The sequence below is a fragment of the Chanos chanos genome, chromosome 2 (genome assembly GCF_902362185.1).
Source record: "Chanos chanos chromosome 2, fChaCha1.1, whole genome shotgun sequence".
Lineage (NCBI taxonomy): Eukaryota > Metazoa > Chordata > Actinopteri > Gonorynchiformes > Chanidae > Chanos > Chanos chanos.
This window is the reverse complement of record NC_044496.1, coordinates 48,071,291-48,083,521: the sequence shown is the minus strand read 5'-3', so window position 1 is coordinate 48,083,521 and position 12,231 is coordinate 48,071,291. Positions and strand designations below refer to the sequence as shown.

Below are 12,231 nucleotides of genomic sequence, written 5' to 3'. Positions count from 1 at the left end.
GGTTCCATAGTGTAGTGGTTATCACGTCTGCTTTACACGCAGAAGGTCCTGGGTTCGAGCCCCAGTGGAACCAGTAGCTTTTTTTCTGTCTCGACGGATGCCATTTTCTTCATGAAAGGGCAGAATATTTGCTCGAACCATGCAGAACACCGGACTGTGTTGATCGTTATCGTGTCGAAAATGGTGGTAATACAGATAATGCATTTTATCCGTCTGTAAGCAGAATATACGAAATTTCGATTTGCTGATAGTTAGGATTTTAAGATGAATCAAAATTAATATTTCATAGACACTGTACGTAATGGAAACGGAAAATATACTGTGTCCTATGTCTGTGCCAGGTCTGTGCTCTCAACCTTTCGGTAACTGGAAATTCAGTCCACAGGTACGATCGTCAACTGTCGAGGTCATTTCAGCAAGCAATGTAGTGGGCGCCCTCTGCTGTTTGTTTTTTTGTCTAACCAGCACTCACCGTTATACGAGGTCAACAGTATACAGTATACTGTATACAAGTATACAAACAGACCTCAAACATGTTTAGTTTTTCGTTTGACATGTTTTAAATTTGTTGTTAGTACGATTATGACCGGCCCCTAAATAATCTGGATCATTTACAAACAACATTTGTAAAATATTTTTTGTTGAAATTCTCTCCAATTTGCAAATAAACTGGAGATGAAGCACCAAACTATACTTTTTTGTGTGGAAGAAAAAGATAAACCAATATTTAATATGTTAGTGTGTTTCATGAGTGCTTTATTCGCAAACTCAATATGTTTATAAAGCATTTAACAGATTAACACATGTTTAACACCCACATTTTAAGGAATGTTTAAACCATCACAGAGAATTTCTTTGTTTCATGTTGCATAATTGTCATATTGTTAATACTTGAATGCCTGAAAGAAACAACTGAAAATGAAGGTATAAACTGCTACTTCATTTTTTCAATTCAAACAGTTTATTGGGCTGCTGTCTGGGCGTAGCCCACTCTGAAACAACTGATAAAACAGTGAAACAGAAAAGGAAATAACTGAATGCTCGGAGCAATGCTCACACATGACAAAGAGGGATGAGAAAAAAGAAAGAGTGTACAGAACATCCACAGCTACCCCCACCGGGTGACCACCCACCACCCATTGTCCCCTAGTCCCTCATGTGCACTGACATCTCCATTCAATGTACATTTGTCATTAGCAGACAGTGAAAGACAGACAGCTGATGACTGTGATCATTAACAATGCTAACAGCCAGAAATTGGAGATTACTGGGATGGTATGCTGCTCCTCCTGCTGCACAAAGTTCCTCAACCCCAGGAGAACACACAATGTCCTGAAAATGTTTTCTGGGTCCCCTTTGCCTCCGTGTCCTTGGCCAGGTTATGACCTGGTGCAGAGATGAATGCCTAGCCACAACCCGACATGCATTCTGACAGACGAGCTAGACAACTAGGAGAGGGAAAAAAAGACACTCTGGACTGTGTGATGGTACAGGAGAGGCTGAATATGGATGGATAATGTACGTGTGTGTGTGTGCGTGTGTGCGTGTGCGTGTGTGTGTGCGGGGGGGGGGGGGGGGGGCGGATTACAGAAGCATCTGAGAATTTCTTTGGAACTGCAAAATGTCCAAACCCCACAGCCCCATGTGGAGCTCTCAGGAATGCCTCCTGCACTATCCTGGGAACTATCACCTGACACCACTCCTCCCCTGCTGGCAGACTCCTTCCGCACGTGATTGTGCACCCCATCCTGCAAATGAAGAGCCCCAAACTTTGCCCACAGCTTTGTTGTTCCTGAGGAAAACACCACCACTTCCTTCCATGGAGAAGCTGCATCTCTACCTAGTGTAACACTGGCTGCTGATCTATGTCCATCCCTCTATTGCTTCCTCTCATCTGGTGTGTGGACTGTTTGCAGCTCATAGAAGACAGGTATGTGCACTCAGTGAACCAAAGCACAGGCCTCCTTTTGTTCACGGTCGCAATATCCATCAGCTGAACATGGCTGTCGGGAGAAAGCATGTGCATTACGATGATCTGACTTAGCACTATGCACCACAGTGTAATTATGAGACTGGAGTTTAATCCATCATGCAACCTGCCCCTCTGGCTCCCTAAAAGATGTCAGCCACTGGAGAGCAGAGCGATCAGTCCTTAAGGTGAAGCGTATGCTACACAGGCCAGGGCTGAGATAAAGGGAAAGTGAGATCAGGTGGTGTAATTATAGGTGTCTTTGTTAATTCCATCACAAGGCTGGAGAAGGCCTACTGGTGCTCCTCTGTCCATGAAAAAGCCCTGTCCCTCTGTAGCAGTTTAAACACGTGGTCAATGTTTCAGTGGAAGACGGGCACGAGCCTCCTATAATACGAGGCCAGAGGAGGAAACTTTGAGTCCGTGGGTGCGGGTCAGTCTCTCACAGCCTACACATTGTCCTCTATTGTGTTACACACCCCACCTCACAGACTGCCTCCACCTGAGGTTGATGCCCTGAGAATGCTCTGCCAAAAATGCCATTTCTTCTGGTGTAGCAGCAGCCGTCTCTCTCTCTCCAGGACACGTCTCAGAGCCAGGACAGCCTGGAAGGAGCTGCCATTGCCCAGGATGTCATCAAGGTAGACTAGGAACTTGGTCTGAGGGATGCCTGCCAAAACTCTATCTGTTAAGCTCTCAAAAATAGCAGGAGCATTACAGAGTGTGGAACAGAGGACAGAGCTGCCACAGGCCCCTGCTGGTACTGAGAATAGTACTGATATTTGCATCTGTTAATGTTAATTAATAATAATGTTAATCCTACCAAAAATGTGGTGCAACACTCTGAATTCAAAGAAGCCGTGCATTTCTCAGTAGTAAACCAACCAGCTTAGTGCTACACTGATTCTAAGAAGCTGAGATATTTACATTTGAAGTGGATTCACTGTGGACACAACACACAAACAGTTATAGTCTCAGAAGTAGAGAGTGGTGAGAACCACGGTTACAAATGTATATTCTGGGGCTTTCAATGTATAGTTAACACCTCCTCAATCTTACATTAAAAATAAACACTGTCTTGCTTTGAACCAAACATTCAGTTGTTATCATAATCAGTTGTTAAATGCAGGTAGCGCAACATCATACCAGTTAAAGATTAAGAAGATTTTACTTGTGCATGCATTACTTTGAACAGCTTCAGTGCTGTAGATCTTTTTCTTCTATCTTCTTTATCTTTTTTTCGCCCTCTTTTTTAAGGCTCATGGAAATTCCAAATAGGTCTTTTATTTTGATGGCACCAAAGAATGGCTTTTATTTTGACGTTGGCGTAGAATTTGTGACTCGGAAGTAAATCTTTGTTTTGCGGATTTGATACCGCTGCTCCATCGCTACCAGGTTTTTCTTCGTAAAAATGGCGAATGTAGCTGCAACAGTGGCCGCCGTCGCGGGCAGGGATCCCGCTGTGGACCGGTCCTTGCGCTCAGTCTTTGGTGAGTGTAGTTATTTGGATTTCACAGACATGATTACAGGGTAGTGTCTGTGTCCGATAACTCAGCCACATTGCTATCTAAGCTAAACGTAGGTATTGCCGGACTGATTGTCAGCCATTGATTGTAGCTTACTGATTCATAACAATATCTATACTGTCATGACAAGTCGTATTGTTGTGTAGCCGCATCATTTCCTTTAAGTTCATATCCTAAGGTATCCAGTGAATAAGATATTGTTGTTGCAGCTGCGTTTATGATGGACCTCATCACTGCCATTGTCACGCCAACTTCCTCGCTCTTTGCGCGGTTCAGTGCATTGTAGAGGTGATTTGACCACACGGGTTTGGTCGTTGATTGCTAAAGACGCCCCTTCAGGTTGTTAGTTCTGTGGAAAGATCTCAGACGTGATTCGATAAACACTGCAATTTTAATTTACGTCAGTCCACAAGTATGGTATGTCTAATCAGTTGACATCATTATAAAGAAAACTATTAAATTTTATGGGGTTTTTTTTTCTGTCCCTCTCACTTTTTGATCCCATAGTGGGTAACATTCCATACGAAGCAACAGAAGAACAACTAAAGGATATCTTCTCAGAGGTCGGGCTTGTTGTCAGCTTCAGGTATGATGGGCATATATTGGCTGTGAACACCTGTATATGATCATTTGTATAATTCTTTGGACTTTAAAGAGAAGGCAATGCAGCACTGAAATTCAACATTTTCACAGGTTAGTGTATGATAGAGAAACTGGTAAACCAAAGGGATATGGCTTCTGTGAGTACCAGGACCAGGAGACTGCCCTCAGTGCAATGCGGAACCTGAACGGGAGAGAATTCAGCGGCCGTGCCCTCCGTGTGGACAACGCTGCCAGCGAAAAAAACAAAGAAGAGCTGAAGAGTAAGTTAACCAAATAAAAGATTGATTTCATTTTACTCACACTAATATTTCCCAAGGTTCAAGTTTAAGATGGAGAAATACCATGGTTATTAAATTCTCACTGTCTACCACAGGTTTGGGTACTGGTGCTCCCATTATTGAGTCTCCTTATGGAGACGGCTGTACACCAGAGGAAGCCCCAGAGTCTATCAGCAGAGCAGTGGCTAGCTTGCCTCCCGAGCAGATGTTTGAACTCATGAAACAGATGAAGGTTAGTGTATGAGAGAAGGAATGAGAGTTCGGTCATTATAGCAGCTTGGTGAGCACAATAAACTCACAATAGCAGTGCTTCAGGGTATTCTTGAGTGAACTGTATTATTTGCATCTGAGGAATTGGCAATAGAAAAATGACTTGCTTTGTATGTTGTCATCCGCGTATGTTAACAATCTTTGTTTTCATCGTAATGACTCTTGTACAAATTGTATGTTGGGATGAGGTAGGTCTGTTATTGAGACTGAAACCCTGTTAATTACTTCACATGGAAATGAGCTGCTTAAATTATTGCTTCTTTCATCCATCTCTTTTTCTCTTTTTTTTATATAGCTGTGTGTGCAGAACAGCCCACAGGAGGCGCGGAATATGTTGTTGCAAAACCCTCAGCTTGCATATGCTCTGCTGCAAGCTCAGGTCGTCATGAGAATCGTCGATCCTGAAATTGCCTTGGTATGACAACATGAACAGTTAAAATAACTCTGAGGCCATTTCTGTAGATATTTGAGGAAAGGTGCTCAATAAAGAAACACACTAGAGCAGAGAGAGGCAGAGAGAGGCAACATGGAAAAAAAGCAGCAATTTTTATAACAATTTTGACATTACTGATGATCATTACACATTTGTCATCATTGTGTGGGTTTTAAGGTAAGGTTAAAGGTACTCTCAGTATACCTGAAAAAGGATAAAATTTCATTCTTTGAACTATTTTCGTTCCAATTTCCGTGTCAGAAAATGCTCCACCGCCAGACGACTGTCCAGCCGTTAATCCCCAGTAGTCAGGCTGGAGCGGTGCCTGTTGCCAGCCAGCCTCTCCCCCAGCCTAACGCTCCAGTCTCCCAGCCACAGCCTCTGGTGAGTACTCTGTCCCTTTCACCAGGGCAGTCTCGCGCAGCAGCAGCTGCTTAGCTTCAGGCCACAGAGTATTCCGTACTAAAAATTAGTACGGAATACTCTGTATATTACGTCAGTTTCTACAAACAGCATGAAAACCTGTGGTATCTTTGAAATAGAGCCCGACCGATACATCGGCATGCCGATATTATTGGCAGATATGAGCTAACTGCAGATAAATCGGTGTCGGCGTTTATATCGGCCGATAAATGACAATTAAAAAGAGACGGAAGATGGATCCTTCAACCATGTTATGACATTCATGTCAGGCATGCCTGGTTTTGCTGCAGTAATGTGAAAGCCGGTAGGCTACAGTCAGTCAAACATCAAGATTGCGCTTAATGTTCACGGTAGTTGAGTGGTGTAGACTAAGCTGTTGACAAATTTGATTGTAGGTTTATTTATGAAACAGTGTTGCAGTTCTAGCGAGTAAACAAACAATGGGCCTAACATTTCTCCTTCTCTAAAAATTCTCTGGCTGCATCGCTTACAGCAGCCTATAACGCTGTCCATTGCTAAATTAGCTTACCGACAAAGCTAGCTAGCGTGTTTATCAGTTGGCAGACCGCCAATGTTAATGAGCAATTAAACTGTAGCGTTTAACTTATTTTGCCTAAATGAATCAGTGGTAAATATATCTGCGACTTACATGTCTGTAGTTACAGTCGATACATTGGAAATGATTAAACTAGAGGGGACATGTAAATAAACCTGAGCTGAACAAGTATCTATAATATGATGTGTAACAGACTGTTGCTGTGGTACTATTTTTTTTTTTTTTTTTTTTTTTTAACTCAAGGTCACTGTATGAGTTTACTGCATTATTAATCAAAACTTTGATTTATTTTGTTGTACTTTTGTTCAAAGTACTATTTATGACTCCAAAAGAAGTTTATTTTTAAACTTCGTCATGTCATGTTATCTTAGTAAGGACTCTTAAGGAACTACACGTTTTGCATGTTTTGTATCGCCTGCCCAGGGACTGCAGGTGAAGTTTAGCTTTCTAGCTGATTCTTGGGCAGTAACTAACTGTCCATTGTCCCTGTTAAATAAATAAATAAATATGAAAACATAATACATGTTAGGGAAAATCGTTGTTTATGTTATGTGTTTCTGAAAAAAAGAAAAAAGAATATCGGCCGATATATCATTATCGAATTTTTAAATCCTCAGATCTTGAAATTGGTATTGGTCTGAAAAATCCTACGTCGGTCGGGCTCTACTTTAAAATAAGGATATGTACTTTCCTCACTAGTGGACAAGGAGCTGTGTTAATGACAGTGTGAAAAGGTTAAGCGTATTATTATAATGTATTAGCTTTATGAGCTGCATTCTGTGACTGTCTGTCATTCTCTTACTACCCTGTCCTTTTTGAATGCCCAGCGTTTCAATCCCTAAATGTGTGTGTAAATAACCTCACCTATGCATAAAATTGCTTTTCTGACAGTTCATGTTCTGAGGAACTAACAGTAATAAGGACTCTGCAAAAAGCCAGTAAACAGGGCTTAGTACTCTTGGTAATCCTACTTTTTTCTTTTTTTTTTTTAACATTACCAAAACCCTCACACAGCCAGGGATGCATGTGAACGGAGCTCCACAGATGATGCAGCCGCCTCAGATGGTGGGAGGAGTTCCAGGACCCATACCTGGACAAGGACCTGTAGGCCCAGCAGGTAAGCACACAAACCATTGTGTGTGTGTGTGTGTGTTTGTATATTATGTGTGTGTGTGTGTGTGTGCGTGCTTGACCACAGAGATGTTCTGCTCTGGCCCCATCCCTGCAGGTGGGATGCCTCCTCAGATAGGGATGCCCCCAGCAGGTCCTGTGCCTATGGACAGGGCACCAGGTACTGATTATAGGCACACAGTATATCCATATCATCATTTACGTCATGTGATATGCTGCCATAAGAATACATACACGGCTGAATGAGATGTGTGTTGGATGTCTTGCGTATCAGTGCAAACTTCAGCGCCTCTTAGAACAAACCATGGATGAATTTGGTCGTGACATGTCTTAATGTCTTTTACCATAATAGACTGAATAATCTGCATGAAAGGAAAATGTTATTTAATTGTGTAAAAACTGTTCCATGCATCTTTGGCCTGTTGTTCCTATTTTATTCCCCTTCATCCATGTAGTTACCACGTTTAAACTCTAGAGTGCAGCATTAAGCAAAAGGTTGCATTCCGCGTCTAAGCCCTCAACTGTATTGCCGTATGCTGCATGACCTGCCATTCATCACTTCATTTGCCTCAATCCATTTTCTTCTATGGGTAAATGCTGAAGTGAAGTGTAAGGCTTGTGTTTTGGCCCTTGGTAGTAGCCATAAGTGCTACTGCGTGCTTTCTCAGCTCTTTCTCCCATTCTCTTAATGCTGACCCAGGAAACCTTCAGGACTCTCCTGTTGGATCAGCAGGGCAGGCTGCTATCGAGCGGCCTCAAGGTATCGCCAGTCCAGAGCGCTGAGCCTGAGGTAGAGCAGGGTTACCAGGAGCCGGATTAGTGTCTGAAAGCGTATTAGGGCTTTAGTACTGACAAAATAAGTTACCTCATTTTGAAATAGTGTGGGGAAATTTGTTTTTGTAAGGCGAGTCTTGTAAACAGTTCATAATGGTATGGTATCACTGATTGAGAGATTTTTATCTTACCAGTGCAGTTTTGTCGTAACCAGATGAACTCAGCTTTTTCTTAAAATAGCCGTGCCATGAATAGTTAGGCAGTTTTCCGTGACTGACTCTAAAATGTGGCATTTCATCTTCCTCTGAAAGGTATGGTGACTGGTAGCACCATTATTAAAGCAGTCAGCATGACTCTCGAGTTTTAATGTTTCCATCATATTGTTTAATTTAACCGGCATTTATGAAGTTAAACGCCCAGATTACAATGCAGGCTTTACAAGGCTTGACATGCATTGTTTTCAGGTACTTTTTGCTGTCTTATATAATGCACTCCACCCTGTCTCTACTGTCTGCTCTTTTGTTTTTGTGGGGTGTTTTTTCGGAGGCCTGTACATCGTGTGGTTTTAGGAGAAATCCTCTGATTTGAGGTTCATGATTTTTTTTTTTGTTGTTGTTGTCATTGTTCACAGTGTCCATGGAAGATCCACGGGCTCCAATACGGGGTGTAGCTCCTCCTACAGTGCCCCAGGGAATTCCACCCAGAGGCCTACTCGGAGACGGACCTAATGACCCACGTGGAGGCACGCTGCGCTCTGTCACTGCAGAGGTGGTGGATCCAGGGTAATCATGTCTGGCTGTTTCAGATACAGGACCTGATTTGGTCCTGAAGTAACTGTAGAGACAGTGACAAATAAATGATCTTTATGTGTTATGGATGGATGTATTGTATTTTAACACCGGATGTCAAGTCAATTGACTTGACTTGGCTTGACTAACGCTGAATGGAAAAAGCAGAGCCAGCACCATTGTTTTGAGGGAGTTACGTTCAAAATTCATTGCTTTCGGCAGTGATGGCGTCAGACTCGTTTTCAGCCAACAAGGAGTGTCTTTGTAAGTGCGTGACTGTGCAGACTACTCTTTCTTTCTCTGTCTGTTATGCAAAAACAGTCATTAGATTATTTGATTTTTGTTTACATCCAAAGCAGAGTTGATATATAGTGAGTACGTGAGTTAATGGGGCTCTCCTGCATATCTTTGATGTCCTCTCAGTACCTCTGATATAGAGTATGTCTCCTATTAATTTTTATACAGCAGGGGCTACATCGCAGCTGCTCCTCCTCACCAGGCTCCGCCCATGCACATGGCTCCTCCAGATATGCGAGGGCCTCACGACATGAGGGGTGCACCTATGGTTGAGCCCCGAGGCATGATGGGGGAGCCCAGAGGACCTATGATGGAGCAGAGAGGGCCACCCATGGAGGCAAGAGGTCAGTGGATAGCGGTACCTGTACAGTTGGCTTTGTACCTGTACTCTGCACAATGACAGTGAAGTTGAATCTAATCCAGTCTAATCTAAATTGCATATTTCCTGGCAGTGACTCCAAATCATGAATCCATGTTTTAGGACGCACTGTCACTCTTATTATATTTGGCTGAACTCTGAGAACATTCAATTTTTAATTTGTTTAATTTTTCAGGGATGCAGTGTGCTGAGCATAGTAGTCAGTTTACTGCTGAAGTTGGTTGTATGGGATATTTCCCCTGGTTATTTAAATTTGATGTGCTAATTTTCTTCAAGCTCCTATTCCCCCAGGTCGCGACCCCCGGGCAGTGGATGCTCGTGGCCCTGTATCAGGCCAGAGGGTTCCCGTGGCAGCCGGCATGCAGGGTCCACCTCCACACGCAATGGGAGCGAGTGCCCCCCCATCCACCAGACCGGTACTGTTAATGCTCAGCCTATCCACTCTACAGTCTTCTTTTTCTTGCTTTTTAAGGTGGTGTATTATTATTATTGTGTGATTTAACATGACATATCTCTGACAGGCTCCGGATGTATCATCACAAGACCAAGAGAAAGTAAGTGTACCACTTTTTTTTTTTTTTTTTTTGACTGTAGCGCACTCAAATTTCTTTTGTGTGTGTGCGTTTTTTTTTTTGTTTGGGGTTTTTTTGGACCTAAAATATGTTGACCTTTCAAACATCCATGGATGACTGATCACAGGACAATAGCTGAGATTAATTTTCCAAGCTTAAAACTAGATTAGCTAGTTGAACTAAATATTCTTGAGACAGTTCTTGTTGAAGAATACATTGACGTTCAAGCATTCATGCCCAATGCAGCTGCTCGTTCTGTTTATAAGTGTGCAAATTCACGCTGTAAACACATTTTTTTTTTTTCACTGGATTTAAGTGGGATCTATCAGATAATTCTCAAACTGATTTATCTCACACACTCACTCATGCACCTTGATTGCAGTCGGATGCAGTTGGAATTTAATCATTTGAATTTCAAAGATCATTCAATAGTGTTTTAAGTCAAATTAGCATGTCATTTCCACAGACTGTTTAACCAGGACATAAACTTACTACAAAGAAATAGTGTTGACCACTTCTGACACTGATTAGATTTTAGCAGACCAGAGCAAATTTTATCTTTACATTTAAGTCCAATAGTTACGCGCAGGTGATGGACAAAACAATGGAAACAAAGAAAAAAACCTAAATATCTAATAACTGATTTTGTGTCGGAGCTTTGCCCTTTTTGGATTGTTTCAGTCCTTCTTGAAATGCTGTCTGCTACTATAGATCTTCTGTGGCAGGAATAGACTAGTTGTCTATTAAGAGATACTGTTCTGCGTGCCAGTGTTGTTTTGCATGCTGATATTGTACTGCGTTGATATTTGGAGTACAATATCAATACCTCACCCCCAACACCCCTGTCTTTTTTTTTTTTTTTTTTTTTTTCCCCCTTCTTGCTGTTCTTCCTTTCTCATCTCTTATCAGTGACCTGTTTTGACCCACAGGATATTTAGCTAATAGGATGAGATGTTTGTGGTTGTCACACAGTTCTCAGTAAATCGGAGACACTTAACTTGCACCAGAATCCCAGTAATGCAGCCATTTCTGAAATGCAGGAACTGGCCCACTGTGCACCGATGATCACACCCCACTCAAGGTTACTTAACGTCAGTCATTTTTCCCATTCTGATATATAGCATAGCAGTGACTGTACTCAGTGTCTGCCTTAAATAGAATACAATGGCATGTCTGCAGGAACAATCTTGAAACTAGAAACTGCAAATATAAAGTCAGAGTTCCTGCTCCTAACAAGTGGGATGTGCATATGATTAGTCCTTGTCCTCGAGACATATATCAGCTTATTATCGGTTGACATCTCTGTTTTAAGCAAATGCCATGTGTGCAGTCCCATGTCAAAGCAAGTGGCTCCGAATTAACCGATTAATGGGCGTGTTTGTGTTTTTTTTTTTTTTTCTAGGCGGCTCTGATCATGCAGGTTCTGCAGCTGACCCCAGAACAGATTGCCATGCTCCCGCCAGAACAGAGACAGAGCATTCTTATCCTCAAAGAGCAGATTCAGAAAACGGCTGGCGCTCCCTGAGTCCTCAACACTCATTACGTAAGAAATGCAGCTTTAGCAGATCATGTGTTTGACTGGCAGCTGGCCCTCAGGAAAATGACAGTCTCTTTGACTGAGATGAGTAGGCTGGCCCCTGAGTACTATTGAGACATAAAGGGAGTGGACACGAATTCTTGCACATGCAGTGGTGTATGTGACTGTTAAGGGAAAGTATTATGTCACAGAACAATGGTCTATTCTCTTGATGGAAACCATGTGTAGTTAGGACATTTTTTTGTTCTTATCTTGTCTTTCTGTGTTTGTAGGAATGTGGTGTGGTTCTTCCCTGTTCCAGGCTACATTGTAAACAGGTCAGGAAGCCTGTTCATCACACCTGTCATTTTACAGTTTGGATTTTTTTTTTTTTCGCTATATGTCTTTTTTTTATGGAGAGTTGAGTGAGTGTTGGCTGAAGACTGTGAAAAGTGTCTTTCTTTATGAAGACTTAAAAAATAGCTAAAGTTTGTTCATTTCATCATTTCATCTTTATGAAAACTGAAATGTTTCCTCCAGTTGTTTTCATGTTTCTTTCTAAATAAAAACACAAGTAAACACATGAACCGTTTAATCTTTTATTTACAAAATAAAAGTTCAAAAGTGGATCATTGACCACAAATAACAAAGGTGACAGTATTACAACTTTAACAGTTGCATAATGACCATGGTTGTCAAAAATGGTGTTTAACAGC

The 12,231-nt window shown here is 41.9% G+C and overlaps 1 protein-coding gene and 1 non-coding gene across 2 annotated transcripts; both read left to right on the top strand.

The window, feature by feature from the left end:
- On the top strand, positions 1–73 carry trnav-uac (transfer RNA valine (anticodon UAC)). The gene has a single exon. It is a non-coding gene; the product is annotated as a tRNA-Val (tRNA).
- Positions 74–3,380: 3,307 nt separating this feature from the next.
- On the top strand, positions 3,381–12,072 carry cstf2 (cleavage stimulation factor, 3' pre-RNA, subunit 2). Its single transcript, XM_030765631.1, has 15 exons — positions 3,381–3,459; positions 4,003–4,081; positions 4,189–4,358; positions 4,472–4,608; positions 4,942–5,061; positions 5,341–5,463; positions 7,073–7,175; positions 7,287–7,349; positions 7,890–7,949; positions 8,595–8,745; positions 9,217–9,392; positions 9,719–9,843; positions 9,949–9,981; positions 11,402–11,542; positions 11,809–12,072. The coding sequence occupies exons 1-14, from the start codon at positions 3,381–3,383 to the stop codon at positions 11,522–11,524; spliced, it is 1,542 nt and encodes a 513-aa protein (XP_030621491.1). The 3' UTR covers positions 11,525–11,542; positions 11,809–12,072.
- Positions 12,073–12,231: the final 159 nt, after the last annotated feature.

Coding starts and splice junctions, on each gene's coding strand:
- cstf2 (XM_030765631.1), top strand. CDS start 3,381: ATGGCGAATGTAGCTGCAACAGTGGCCGCCGTCGCGGGCAGGGATCCC. Junction 4,359..4,471: donor AAACAAAGAAGAGCTGAAGA/GTAAGTTAACCA, acceptor TGTCTACCACAG/GTTTGGGTACTGGTGCTCCC. Junction 8,746..9,216: donor GCAGAGGTGGTGGATCCAGG/GTAATCATGTCT, acceptor ATTTTTATACAG/CAGGGGCTACATCGCAGCTG.